This window comes from Macrobrachium nipponense, chromosome 22 (assembly GCF_015104395.2).
Source record: "Macrobrachium nipponense isolate FS-2020 chromosome 22, ASM1510439v2, whole genome shotgun sequence".
In the NCBI taxonomy this organism is placed as follows: Eukaryota; Metazoa; Arthropoda; class Malacostraca; order Decapoda; family Palaemonidae; genus Macrobrachium; species Macrobrachium nipponense.
Window position 1 is genome coordinate 46,782,746 of NC_087213.1, and position 12,266 is coordinate 46,795,011.

Below are 12,266 nucleotides of genomic sequence, written 5' to 3' on the forward strand. Positions count from 1 at the left end.
TTCCAGAAAATCAGAAAGTGGAAAAAAGGTCTTGCAAAAGAAAAGAATGCATGGAAAGTGATGGAACTATAAAGTAAGATAGAAAATGCAGGACAAAAGATTATAAAATCAAATGAAAATTAAAAACGGGACTTGGAAGAAAAAAAACCCTTGTAAATATCAAGCAAACCCCCAAACTATTGTACTTATGCGCGAAAAAGGTGAATAAAAGAAGGATAGAAATGGGCCTTTTAAGAAATGAAGGAGGATTAACGAATGAAAAAAAGGAAATATGCAACATATTGGCAGAAAGATATAAGAGAGAATTTACCCCTAGAATTGATAATGAAGATAATGATACAGAAATAAGGGATGAAAATAGTGAATATTTATCAAACATAGATATTAATGAAGCCGATATTGTGCAGGCTATTAATGAAATTAAAAATGGTTCAACAGCTGGGCCTGATGGTGTCCCTGCTATTTTGTTAAAGAAAGTAGTTGATTCTATCGCAAATCCCCTTGCAATATTACTAAGGCGAAGTGTAGATACAGGCAAGATTTATGATGAGCATAAATTAGCATATATTACCCCTACTTTCAAAAGTGGATCAAGACTAGAGGCAAGTAATTATAGGCCTGTGAGTCTAACATCACATATTATGAAAGTGTATGAAAGGGTAATGAAGAAAAGTATTATGAAACATTTAATGAAAAATAATTTGTTTAATATAGGACAACATGGTTTTTTACCCGGAAAAAGTACACAAACCCAGCTGTTAGTCCACTGTGAGAACATATATAAAAATATGATAAATGGAGAAGAAACAGATGTGGTTTATCTAGACTTTGCAAAAGCTTTTGACAAGGTAGACCATAATGTATTAGCGAAGAAAATGAGAAAACATAATATAGTGGACAAAGTAGGAAGATGGTTAAAAGAATTTTTACACAACAGAAAACAGCTAGTTATTGCAAACAACGAGAAATTGGATGAAGCTAAGGTAATAAATACCCTGTGTGCCACAAGGTACGGTGCTTGCTGCATTGCTGTTTGTTATTGTGATTGCAGACTTAGACAGTAATGTTAAGGACTCGGTAGTGAGTAGTTTCACCGATGAAACAAGAATAAGTAGAGAAATTACAAAGAGACCTTAAGAAAGTATGAATGGGCAGAGGTAAATAGGATGGTATTTAACTCTGATAAATTTGAATCAATAAATTATGGAGATAGAGAAGGAAAGCTATATGCATATAGGGGACCTAATAATGAGATAATCACTAATAAGGAAGCAGTTAAGACCTTGGTGGGATGTTGAACAGGAACATGTTATGCAATGATCAAATAGCAATTCTATTGGCAAATTGCAAAGCAAAAATGGGATTGTTGTTATGGCACTTCAAAACAAGAAAAGCTGAACACATGATGATGCTTTATAAAACGTATGTTCGTAGTCCACTTGAATATTGCAATATGATATGGTACCCACACTACCAAAAGGATATTGCACAAATAGAGTGTACAAAGGTCTTTTACAGCTAGAATAGAAGAAGTTAAAGATCTTGACTACTGGGAAAGACTACAATTTTTAAAATTATATAGTCCAGAAAGGAGAAGAGAACACTACATGATAATTCAGGCATGGAAACAGATAGAAGGAATTGCCGAAAACATCATGGAGGTAAAAAATATCAGAAAGAGCAAGCAGAGGTAGATTAATAGTGCCCAAAACTATACCAGGAAAACTAAGGAAAGCACACAGGACATTAATCCACTACGCACCAGCATCAACAATGCAGTGTCAATTCAATGCGTTGCCAGCTCATCTGAGGAATATATCAGGAGTGAGCGTAGATGTGTTTAAGAATAAGTTCGAAAAATATCTAAGCTGCATCCCAGGACATCCAAGATTGGAAGATGCAATTCTCTGGTAGACATTAGAGGTGCCTCACACTGAGGGACCTGGGGCAACCCGAACAAGATGTAAGGTCTGTAAGGTAAGGTAAGGTCTCTCTCTCTCTCCCCATGCGGGGTTTTTACCTCATCTATGGCAATAAATACAGGGATTTTCCTTTATTTACCCTTTTGTCTAATGAATTCTCTCTCTCCCTCTCTCATCTTGCCCCTAAGGTCTGGATTCTTCATTTGTTCCTTCATTTAGGTTTAAGGCTTTGCATTTGATATAAGTTGAGAGAGAAAGAGAGAGAGAGACTGTATTTTTGTGTAGGAAAACGGTGTATTGGTATATTTACATATGACAGTGCATGTGAAATTACTCAGTTTGGAATAGGAAAGCTAATGTGTGCGTACCATTTTTTGTGTATAATGCTCCAATTGAAGTTTTTATTAATATTATTCTGTCCATCTAGGTTTATATATATATATATATATATATATATATATATATATATATAGTATATATATAGATATATATATATATATATATGATATAATGTACCAAAGACTAGTCACACTTTAGACATGCTGTCTACGAACAAGGAATGCCAAAGTACACAGATGAATCAAAACTACTAAAGCAGAACTGCACACACCTGAAAGGGACTATTGAGACCCACCACTCATGGCAGTAGTGACAGCCCTTACGAAAGCAAACCGCGCATGCGCAAGTGTGTGTGTGTGTGTGTATGTAATATATGTGATGTTGCAACATTACCAAGAGAGAGAGAGAATGGCGACAGTTGTAATGATGGCGTTTTTCAGGATTACAAACAGTGGCCGGGTAGTTTTTCTTCTTATTTCGACATCGCGTATTCAGGAACCTTTTTCTCCTTACAGCTATGAGTGAAAATAGATCAATGTGAAATGACGGTCTGTTCCCTCTGAACAGACCACGGTATCGATGAAGATGGGTAGCTATTTACCGCTATCTATACTATGGTGCCTCCAATTGTATGCATTTGAATTGAAATTTATTCTTGTCAATAGAAATGTGCGTGGTGTGATGGGGTGAACAGCATGCAGTTTTCTAAACGTGTGTGTGTATGTGTCCATGAATTGTGTAGACAGCACACCTGGCAGAGTTCCGCCTGTCTGAGCATACCGCGATATGACGTCACGCATAACAGATTAGCCACACATAAATGGCTGCGCCCATGGTGCAATAGAAAATTGGTTGTAAAAAATAAGAAAATGCCCCTTTCCAAAAATAATTTTCACCGGGGTACTTCAATGGAATAATACTACATATGGAACATCTGAAATGCAACCAGAAGTTCCCCTTGAAGGTCCGGACTGTGGGGAAATTGTCCATTTGACTTAACCAAAGGAGAAAATGTCACTCTACTTATCAATTTATCTATTCCGTCGAAATAACAATAAACTCCTTGGTGACTCAACTGCATCACAGGAAAAATAAATCATAGCTAGTACCGAAATATGCTCAGAAAGGGTAATTGGACATGAGACTATGTAAATCTTAAGCAAGAATACTACATAGGGATTTACTTACACAATTGACAAATAATAATAATAATAATAATAATAATAATAATAATAATAATAATAATAATAATAATAATACAATAGCTGTTTCAACGGCATTTAATTTATATAGAATCTTCTCAATTCTTCTTATTATCTTTTTCTCGTCTATGCCTTAATGGGTCCAGCGAGTGCCCAGACAGGTATAAAAGATCGGTGGTAGATGCCTTCGTCCGCCGCGCCCTTACACACTGTTCCACATGGAGAGAAACCACCAGGGAGATCGAAAGGTCTACACAAGTTCTCATTAATAATAACTTTTCAAACCGTATGGTCGAACGCCAAACGAGGGACTCCATAAATAAATGGCACCAAGAAAGAACGACCATAACTAACGACAAAAGTGGAGCTATAAAAATATTTTATAAAAATCATATGCACCACAAATATTTGGAAGATGAAAAGGCTATAAGGAAAATAATCAGTGAAATGTCTCCCCCGCTACAGAAAGTGATAAAATTAGCCTCATAATTTATTCACACATGAAAACCAGCCAGCTGCTTCTTAGAAACAACCCGGCGCCCTAGAAACGTCTTTGAAGAGAAGGAGTGTCATCTACGAATTCACATGCTCGGTGGATGGATGCCACCATTCTTATATCGGGATGACCACTACCAGACTCTCCAAGCATCTCTCGTGTCATCTTCAAGAAGGGGCCATTTTCATTCACTATAGGGAAAAACATAACAGGAGACCAGAAAGAGCTGAGCTTATAAAGAACATAGAAATTATTGACCATGCACCGGACCGAAAACGCCTACGTTATCTTGAAGCATTACATATATTAGAGAAAAAACCGACTATCAACACGGTAAAAGAAACAGAGTTTCTTCCCACCATCATAAGAAGAAATGGCGCAAGAAACCAACTGACTACGTATACCGCCACGAGAGAGAGAGGAGGGGGGAGATCGAGGGGGGAGAAGAGAGAGAGGAGAGAGAGAGAGAGAGATAGATAGAGAGAGAGAGAGAGAGAGAGAGAGAGAGATCGAGGGGGGAGAGACAGAGAGAGAGCGAGAGAGAGAAAGAGAAAGAGAGAGAGAGGAGCAAACAGAGAGAGAAAGAGAAAGAGAGAGAGAGAGCAGGCAGAGAGAAAGAGAGAGCGTGAGAAGGAGCGAACGAGAGAGAGAGAGAGAGAGAGAGAGGAACTTGCAGAAAGAGAAAGAGAGAGAGCAAGAGAGAGAGAAAGAGCGGAAGAAGTAGAGAGAGAAAGCGGGAGAGAACGAGCGGAAGATATATCAAATGTACAGCCTGCCGCCCAAGAGGTGGGTACCCCAACCAACACCCAACTGACGCTAATAACCCCGTCCAAACTACATAGGTCTGAACGCCTCAGGGGGAGATTTCGTTACCATCCAACGACCAATTAAAATCCGTTCCCACCGACCCGCCCACCGATTGTACACGACCTTGCATGCTATAAATACTTGTAAAACGTATCTTAATTCACTGTACTGTAAACTCTCATAGATGACTGCCTGTGCGCTGTCGACACGTTAGAGGAATAAACCTAAGACAAAGGAAAATCTTTACATGTCCTTAGGAAACTTAATACACCAGCTACATGCTGACGAGAAAAAGATAATAAGAAGAATTGAGAAGATTCTATATAAATTAAATGCCGTTGAAACAGCTATTGTATTCAATGCTACTGCCCTCAGAGAAGGCCTCCTTCCTAATAATAATAATAATAATAATAATAATAATAATAATAATAATAATAATAACAAAAAATAAGAATATTCTTAATACCGAGTTCTATTCATTAAATAAATGAAGAAACAAACCACATTGTCAGACTTGATTATAATTCACTTATATCACCAATTTTAACATCAAAGTTAAATGAGGATCAAAATTGGGATATGAGTATATAATCATTCATTTGGCAGAAGAGTGTCTTAACTCGAAAATTGCTATATTTTGGGAGAAGCAATCTAAAATTGAAATTCTCTTTACTTTGTCCATTTATATTTAGATGATTCTTTTACTGAGCTCTTTTAATGACAAATACAAATAAGAAGTTTTTACCACAATATTATGGAATAAAGAACAGGCTATCTGCTGGTATCAATAGCTCCAAACACATTTTATGAGTTGTGTCACTCTTCTGGCAAATGAGCGATGGTCCGACTGACAGTTCTACTTTTTACACGTGGACGTTCACCCTTCTAACTGGGGGTGGGGGGGGGGGGGGGGGTGAATTGACAGGTATTACTGTCCCTTTTATCCAGGTATTACTGTGGTAACTATCCCTTTGATCCAGTGTTCTGTGGTGACACTCCCTTTTATCCAGGTATTACTGTGCTGTCTGTCACCTTTAACCAGGTATTAATGTAGTGACTGTCCAGGTATTACTATGCTGACCCTCCCTTTTATCCAGGTGACAATCCTTTTATCCAGGTATTACTGTGAACACTGTCCCTTTTATCCAGGTATTACTGTGAAGGCTGTCCCTTTTATCCATTTATTACTGTGAAGACTGTCTTTTATCTAGGTATTACTGTGCTACAATTAACGAGGAAATTTGCATTTGAATGAATAAAAAAAACCCCTTATATTTAGAACGTCGGGCTTGGTCAAAATGCAAATTTTTTCCCCCTATATAATACAACCTCCCCCCCACCCTTTTATATGGAAAGCCCGGTATTTGGGTGGGTGAAAAATAATTGACTTAGCTACTTCACCTATCAGGGGAACCCACCTAGATGCCGGGGGGATTCACTCTCATGAGCGTCTTCCCAACCTCCTCTAATTTATGGAACTGTGAATTAAAATAACAGGGTTGAGCCCAATGTAACCAAGTTAAAGGCACAAAAGGCTTTACATAGCCAGACATTTTTTGCTGCCTCCTGGACTGCAACTTTACCTAACTTTGGGACCTTAACATTAAAAATTATTGGCTGGGAATCTACCCTTCTTACCTAACCTAACCTAAACGTTAGGTATCAGGTCATAGCCTGGTAGACCACTAACATAAGCCTAAGTTGCTAGGTCCTTACTTAGCTAGTGCACGCTGCACTTTAATACCCTTCATTAAAGTATCATGGACCATTTAAAACATATCCTTGTATCACTTCCCCACCCCCCAACCCAAAAAAGTTTACTTTTTTCAGAATCAGAACCTACAGATACAGGTTGCCATGGCAATCTAAGAATACCTCCTTATATGTCTATTTCGCTCTTGTATTTTTACCCACCTAAAATATCTATACCAAATTACCAATATCCGCTGTAGTCGGCAATAAATTTTGGATACAGCCTATAGGGTTTCAGTAGCTTTACACTGATCATTTGCTCCTGAAACGAATAGGAGGTAAAACTGCATAGCTGGTATCAATGGTGAGTGTCAGGGCTGTGTCAGGATCCTAGTGAACCAGGGTTGTGGTTCTGAGGAGGGACGACTTGGTGCAGTTGAAGGCACACCGTTGGGCTTCTCCCCACGTCAGCTTCTTTGGCTTGCCCTTCAGGACCTTGGTCAAAGGACACATGGTGTGGGCGATGTTCAGGATGAATCTTCTGTAGTAATTCACCATCCCGATGAACTCTTGGAGGGCCTTGACTGTCGTTGGCATCAGGAACTTCTCCACTGCAGCCACCTTCGATGCCATGGGATGTACTACTGCTGGGGTGATCTCAAGGCCGAGGAAATACGCATTCTCCACGCAGAAGGTGCACTTGTCGTAATGGACGACAAGCCCGCTTTCCTGGAGGCACTTGAGGATGGCCCAGACATGGTTCATGTACTCCTCCGGCAATCTGGAAAATATGAGGATGTCGTCCACATAGCAGACGCAGAAGGGTAGGTCGCTGAAGATCTGTTCATAAGGTGCTGAAAGGTGGTTCCGCCGTTCTGTAGGCCGAAAGTGGAGAAGTGGAGAGGGCAAACATGAAGGACCTGAAGGGTGTGATGATCGCCGTCTTGGGGATGTCATCGGGATGGACAGGAACCTGAAAGTAAGACTTTAAGAGGTCGATTTTAGATAAGATCTTTGTTCCATCGAGAGGCCCGGTGAGGTCCTGCATGTTCGATTTAGTTTAGGTGGCCGGAGGCCTCCACGTCTATGGTGTGATCTGAAGATTTACTTCAGTTGTGTATGCAACATAGTTACTTTTTGTTTTTGTAAACTCGTGTTGCATAAGTTGAATAACTGCTTCACATATCTCTTGGAGCATTATGCCCCAAGGAACGACTTGTAGCGTGTAAGCGAAGTGTGTCCAGCGTCCTCTTGTACAATGATTTTAGTTGTGTGTGTGTGTGTGTGTTTTTTTTTTTTTTAATTGTATGTAATAATTCCATGTCGGTTTGCTCCTCCATTCTCGGGTAATTGAACCAGTCGCCAGGGTAAAGTTTCAATTCATTGAATAAACAATTGTGAGATAATTGATTTAATTTCTTCAACCATAGTTCAATTTAGGCTCTCCTTTTTCACTGGGGGTTTCTAGTTTCAGCAGCAAGAGCGCAGTCTATATCGTCTTCACCAGTGTTGACCAACATCCTGTGGCCAGAGATGCTGTCCTTGACGTAAAATCCTCTGGGGCAAGACTTCGTTACTGTTGCTGCCAGGGGAGCCAGCCTTGGGCACTGCCTCCATTTTTTGGGGGGCATGAAGGAGCAGGGGTGCTCGCACTTCCTCACCTTACTGGTGAACTTCTGGAGGAAGCGGCACCAACCATTGTCCTGGCGGGGTTGTGAGGTTGTCCTCTGGAAGGCTGTGCTGATCCCTGCCTTCTCGGGTTCCTCCTGCTACAGGTTGTTGGTTGATGGTTGGGCTGAGAGTTTTGCGGCCTGGGTGGTGGTGAACAGGCTGAAGGCCTGCTCCACCATGCTCTCCATGTTGAGGTCTTCCATGTTGGGGATCTGGCTGTGGACCTGGGGCGCAAGTTGGCAGAGGAGGAGCTGTCTAAGGAGGCTTACCTCCTTCCTGCGTCCTTGTTGGTCTACCTCCGTCAGTAGTACCAGGTCCTGGAGCTTGTGCCAAGGTAGCCAAGGTTAACCACCAGGTCGAAGATGTGGGTGGCTCTCTCGGGGACTGGGAGGGAGAAGGCCTGGATGAGCTGGGTCTTAAGGCCTTCACAGGCCTTGACTGGAGGACGAGGGGTTTGAACAAAGAAAAAAAAAACTAAACGTCTCAGGCATAAGGGCGATCTTACTGAGGAGGGAGGAATTTACCTAAAAGCTGGACTCTAGTTTTAAAGCACTATATTTACAGGAATTTACAGAGGTCCAGGAACACTAGAGGCAGGGGGACTGCTTTCCAGTCCACCCGACCACATGGCGGGAGCAGTCTGGCCACAGCGTTTAGGAAAATTGCGCAACTGATCAAAATTGCAAGCTTCGAAGGATTTTTTATTCCTACCACAGCCAGGCACAGCGTTTGTCTGCAAATAGAGGACACAGGCATAAGGCAGGGGAGCACATGAGGGCGAACGTTACTCACTACTTTCTTTCAATCAAAGGGCCACTCATGGGGGAAAGAAATGACTGGGAAATTTACACAGCAGAAACTATTTTGGGGCTTAAATTCACTAGGGGGATGTTACTAGTATCACTGGGGAGTAATTACAGATGGCGGGGGGAATGAAAACTGCACAAAGTGGCCTTGGAAAAAGGAGAGGAAATACAGACAAAGGTAAAACAATTCCCTGGTTGAAATAGAACTTCCCTACAGTATCTTTTTGATGAGGCTGGTAGTCTTCCCCTTGATGTTTGGCACTATGGACTGTAAAATATACTTGGGCTCCCCAAAGCATGGGAGAGCCAGGCCCATGAGGGTGGGGAGGGGCAGCGGTGTCTGGTAAGGAGCCAGGTTCTGACCTCGCTGAGGTCTGGCGCTCTTCTGAGGCTGGGCTGCTGCTTTCAAGGCCTTTTGAAGTGGTTGCTCTGCAGGGGGTAATTCCAAGCACCAATGGGAGAAGAGATAGCTTTTTCAAAAGAAAGGAGAATGGATTCCTCCAAAGTGGAAGGGGCAACTCGTACAGATGCGTTAAACTTGGGTAAAAGACTACTTTTTCTTGGTTCTAGCTTAAATCTTGAAATATAAATATATATATATATATGTATATATATATATATATATATATATATATATATATATATATATATATATATATATATATAATATATATATATATATATATATAGATATATATATATATATATATATATATAATATATATATATATACTATATATATAATATATATATATAGGCAGTCCCCAGGTTACGAAGGTCTCGGCTTATGACGTTCCAAGGTTATTCATCAGAAATTATTTCCAGGGTTACGACACATGTTCCAGGGTTACGATGCATGCTCCAGAGTTACGACGCCTACAAACGCTGATCTGGCAGATGAAATATGACAGCAAAAATGCAAAATAATCAATATTTAAAGGTTTTTTTGATGAAAAATGCAATAAGAATGCAGTTTACATAGTTTTGAATGCACCCAAAGCATTAAAAGTAAGGTTTTCTTAGAATTTTTGACGATGTTCCGGCTTACGATTTTGGGGTTTTCGGCTTACGACGCGTCTCAAGAACGGAACCCCCGTTGTAACCCGGGGACTGCCTGTAATATATATATTATATATATATATATATATATATATATATATATATATATATATACATATATATATATACATATATATATATATATTATATATATATATATATATGTATATATATATATATATATATATATATATATATATATATATATATATATATATATATATATGGGTATATGTATTTCTACAGAAGCAGTCCCCACAGACTGCAAGGAACGTAACCGCGGATGCGACATCCACTCAGGGATTTGGGCGTCCAATGTATTTCGCTGTGTTTAGTACTGGCCCCTGAGGGGTTAATTACAGTCGTCCGAATAAATATTACTTAAAATTCTTGTTCAGTAGGTAAAACTGCATAGAAAAACCGCAACTGCCATAGTGTAGGCCGCCGCGGATAAGTACCCTAGATCTACTATATGTATATATATATATATATATATATATATATATATATATATATATATATATATATATATATATATATATATATATATATATTCAAAGTGCTTGAGATATAAAATTTCTTTGCAGACAGAATAATAAATGCATGATGATATTAGAGATGATGTAAGGACGGCAATGATATTCAACTGATTGCATGAAATATTGGTTAAAAACTTCAAGGAAAGTTTTATTTCAACCATCGCAAATAATGTTACCATGGTTACGGACTTATATAATCTTTGCAGTGATGCCATATACGTTGTCACTCTCCTAGAAAGAGAAACCTGGCTAACAAGTGCATTAATAGTAACATTTGTTCAATTTGCCCCATTTTTCTCATGTTTAAGAAATATATCCACCAGCGATTACATTTTCTAAGCAATAATGACGCGTTATTACGGGTAATAGCCAAAACTTGCGTTTTTGGAGACATTATGCAAGTGTTACGCAAATACAACTCTTGGATAATAATTTGGTAATACTGACTGGCGGTTCTTACGAGTCTTACTTAACGCAGCAATTGTTGATGCATCTTCGCTCGGTCCTCCGGTGAGAAACTTGGTCATTGACTCATTTATATCGTTTGTCGTTATTTGAGCATTGTGCTTTTGACGTACGTATACGTTAGACCTCTATTCATAAAGGTTGTATTACTAATGTTATATATGGTTTTTTGGGTGATTATTCGCTGAATTCCACAAATAGGTAGTAGCCTATATCTTATGCGGTAGGCCTTAAGCCTAACACTAGCTAGTCCCGCCCCTACTACCTACTGATGCCTTTTCCTCGCTAACGAATTAGGCCTACGTCACTCTGGGATTAGGAAGTACCTAGGTGTATGTCACGCAGTGTCAGATCAGGAATTGGGCTTACTTCACTGAGTGAATTTAGGTAGGCCTACGTTACGTATGCATCGTGTTGGGCCGACCACAGGATTGAACCCTACCACCATCCTCAAATCTTGAACCTTATGAACCTGGGGTACTCCATACGGTTAGGCTAGATCAGGTTATTGTTAACCCATTTTCTAAAGGGCTTGAACAGTAGTTACAATTTATCCTACTAGTAGTTCGTACTATACCCATAGCCAGGTAGGTATGGTATTAAGGTGCTTGGGTTTGTTAATTAGCTAGGGTAAAACACCACGGCAGGCCAAACAGGCCACCTACAATCAACGCTTGCCACCCTCCGAAAAAGTACATTATAACGCGTCCTGACACCGGAGATGGGCATCAGTCGTGACTTGTTGGTGAGAAACGGAGCTAAAGACCTCTACTCTCCTTTCAAAGTAAGTATTTTCTCCAAAGTTAGAAATTAAGGCCAAATTTTAAGATTTAAACAGAGGGTACTGAAAAGGGTGGCTACGGCAGTGGAAATCTCACCAAAACGCTTTAGAAATTTTTACTTACAACTAAAAATGTTTCGAAGATTGACACCATCTCGATGTTTACGGAGTAGCTTGTGTCAACAAACTTTCCATTTCCTGTGATAAATCCGCAAACCACTTGTACCCACAGACGCTGGGGCACTTTTCATCACAACAATCGAAACACGGTTTCTCACCAACAAACAAGTTAGGAGTAAACAGCTGTTTTGGTAGAAGATGACGAGAAGCGTGCTCTTAGCTAATTTTTAAATAAATAGTAAAACATCAATATTTTACATATTTATGATGATTAATTTGAAAATATTCGTTATTGAAAAAGTAACTCGACTCTGACTCTAATTTAAGTAATTATTTTTCTGAATTAGAACGTTCTTTTAAGTTCTGT

General features: G+C 39.5%; 1 protein-coding gene across 1 annotated transcript in view; it reads left to right on the forward strand.

Annotated features, from left to right (window-relative positions):
- The first annotated feature begins 10,892 nt into the window (after positions 1-10,892).
- The window catches only part of LOC135198626 (deoxyribodipyrimidine photo-lyase-like), a 236,887-nt gene continuing 235,513 nt past the window's right edge, over positions 10,893-12,266 (forward strand). Inside the window, 1 exon segment of the mRNA XM_064226383.1 lies at positions 10,893-11,043. Coding sequence (XP_064082453.1) covers positions 11,021-11,043 — 23 coding nt within the window. The 5' untranslated portion in view covers positions 10,893-11,020.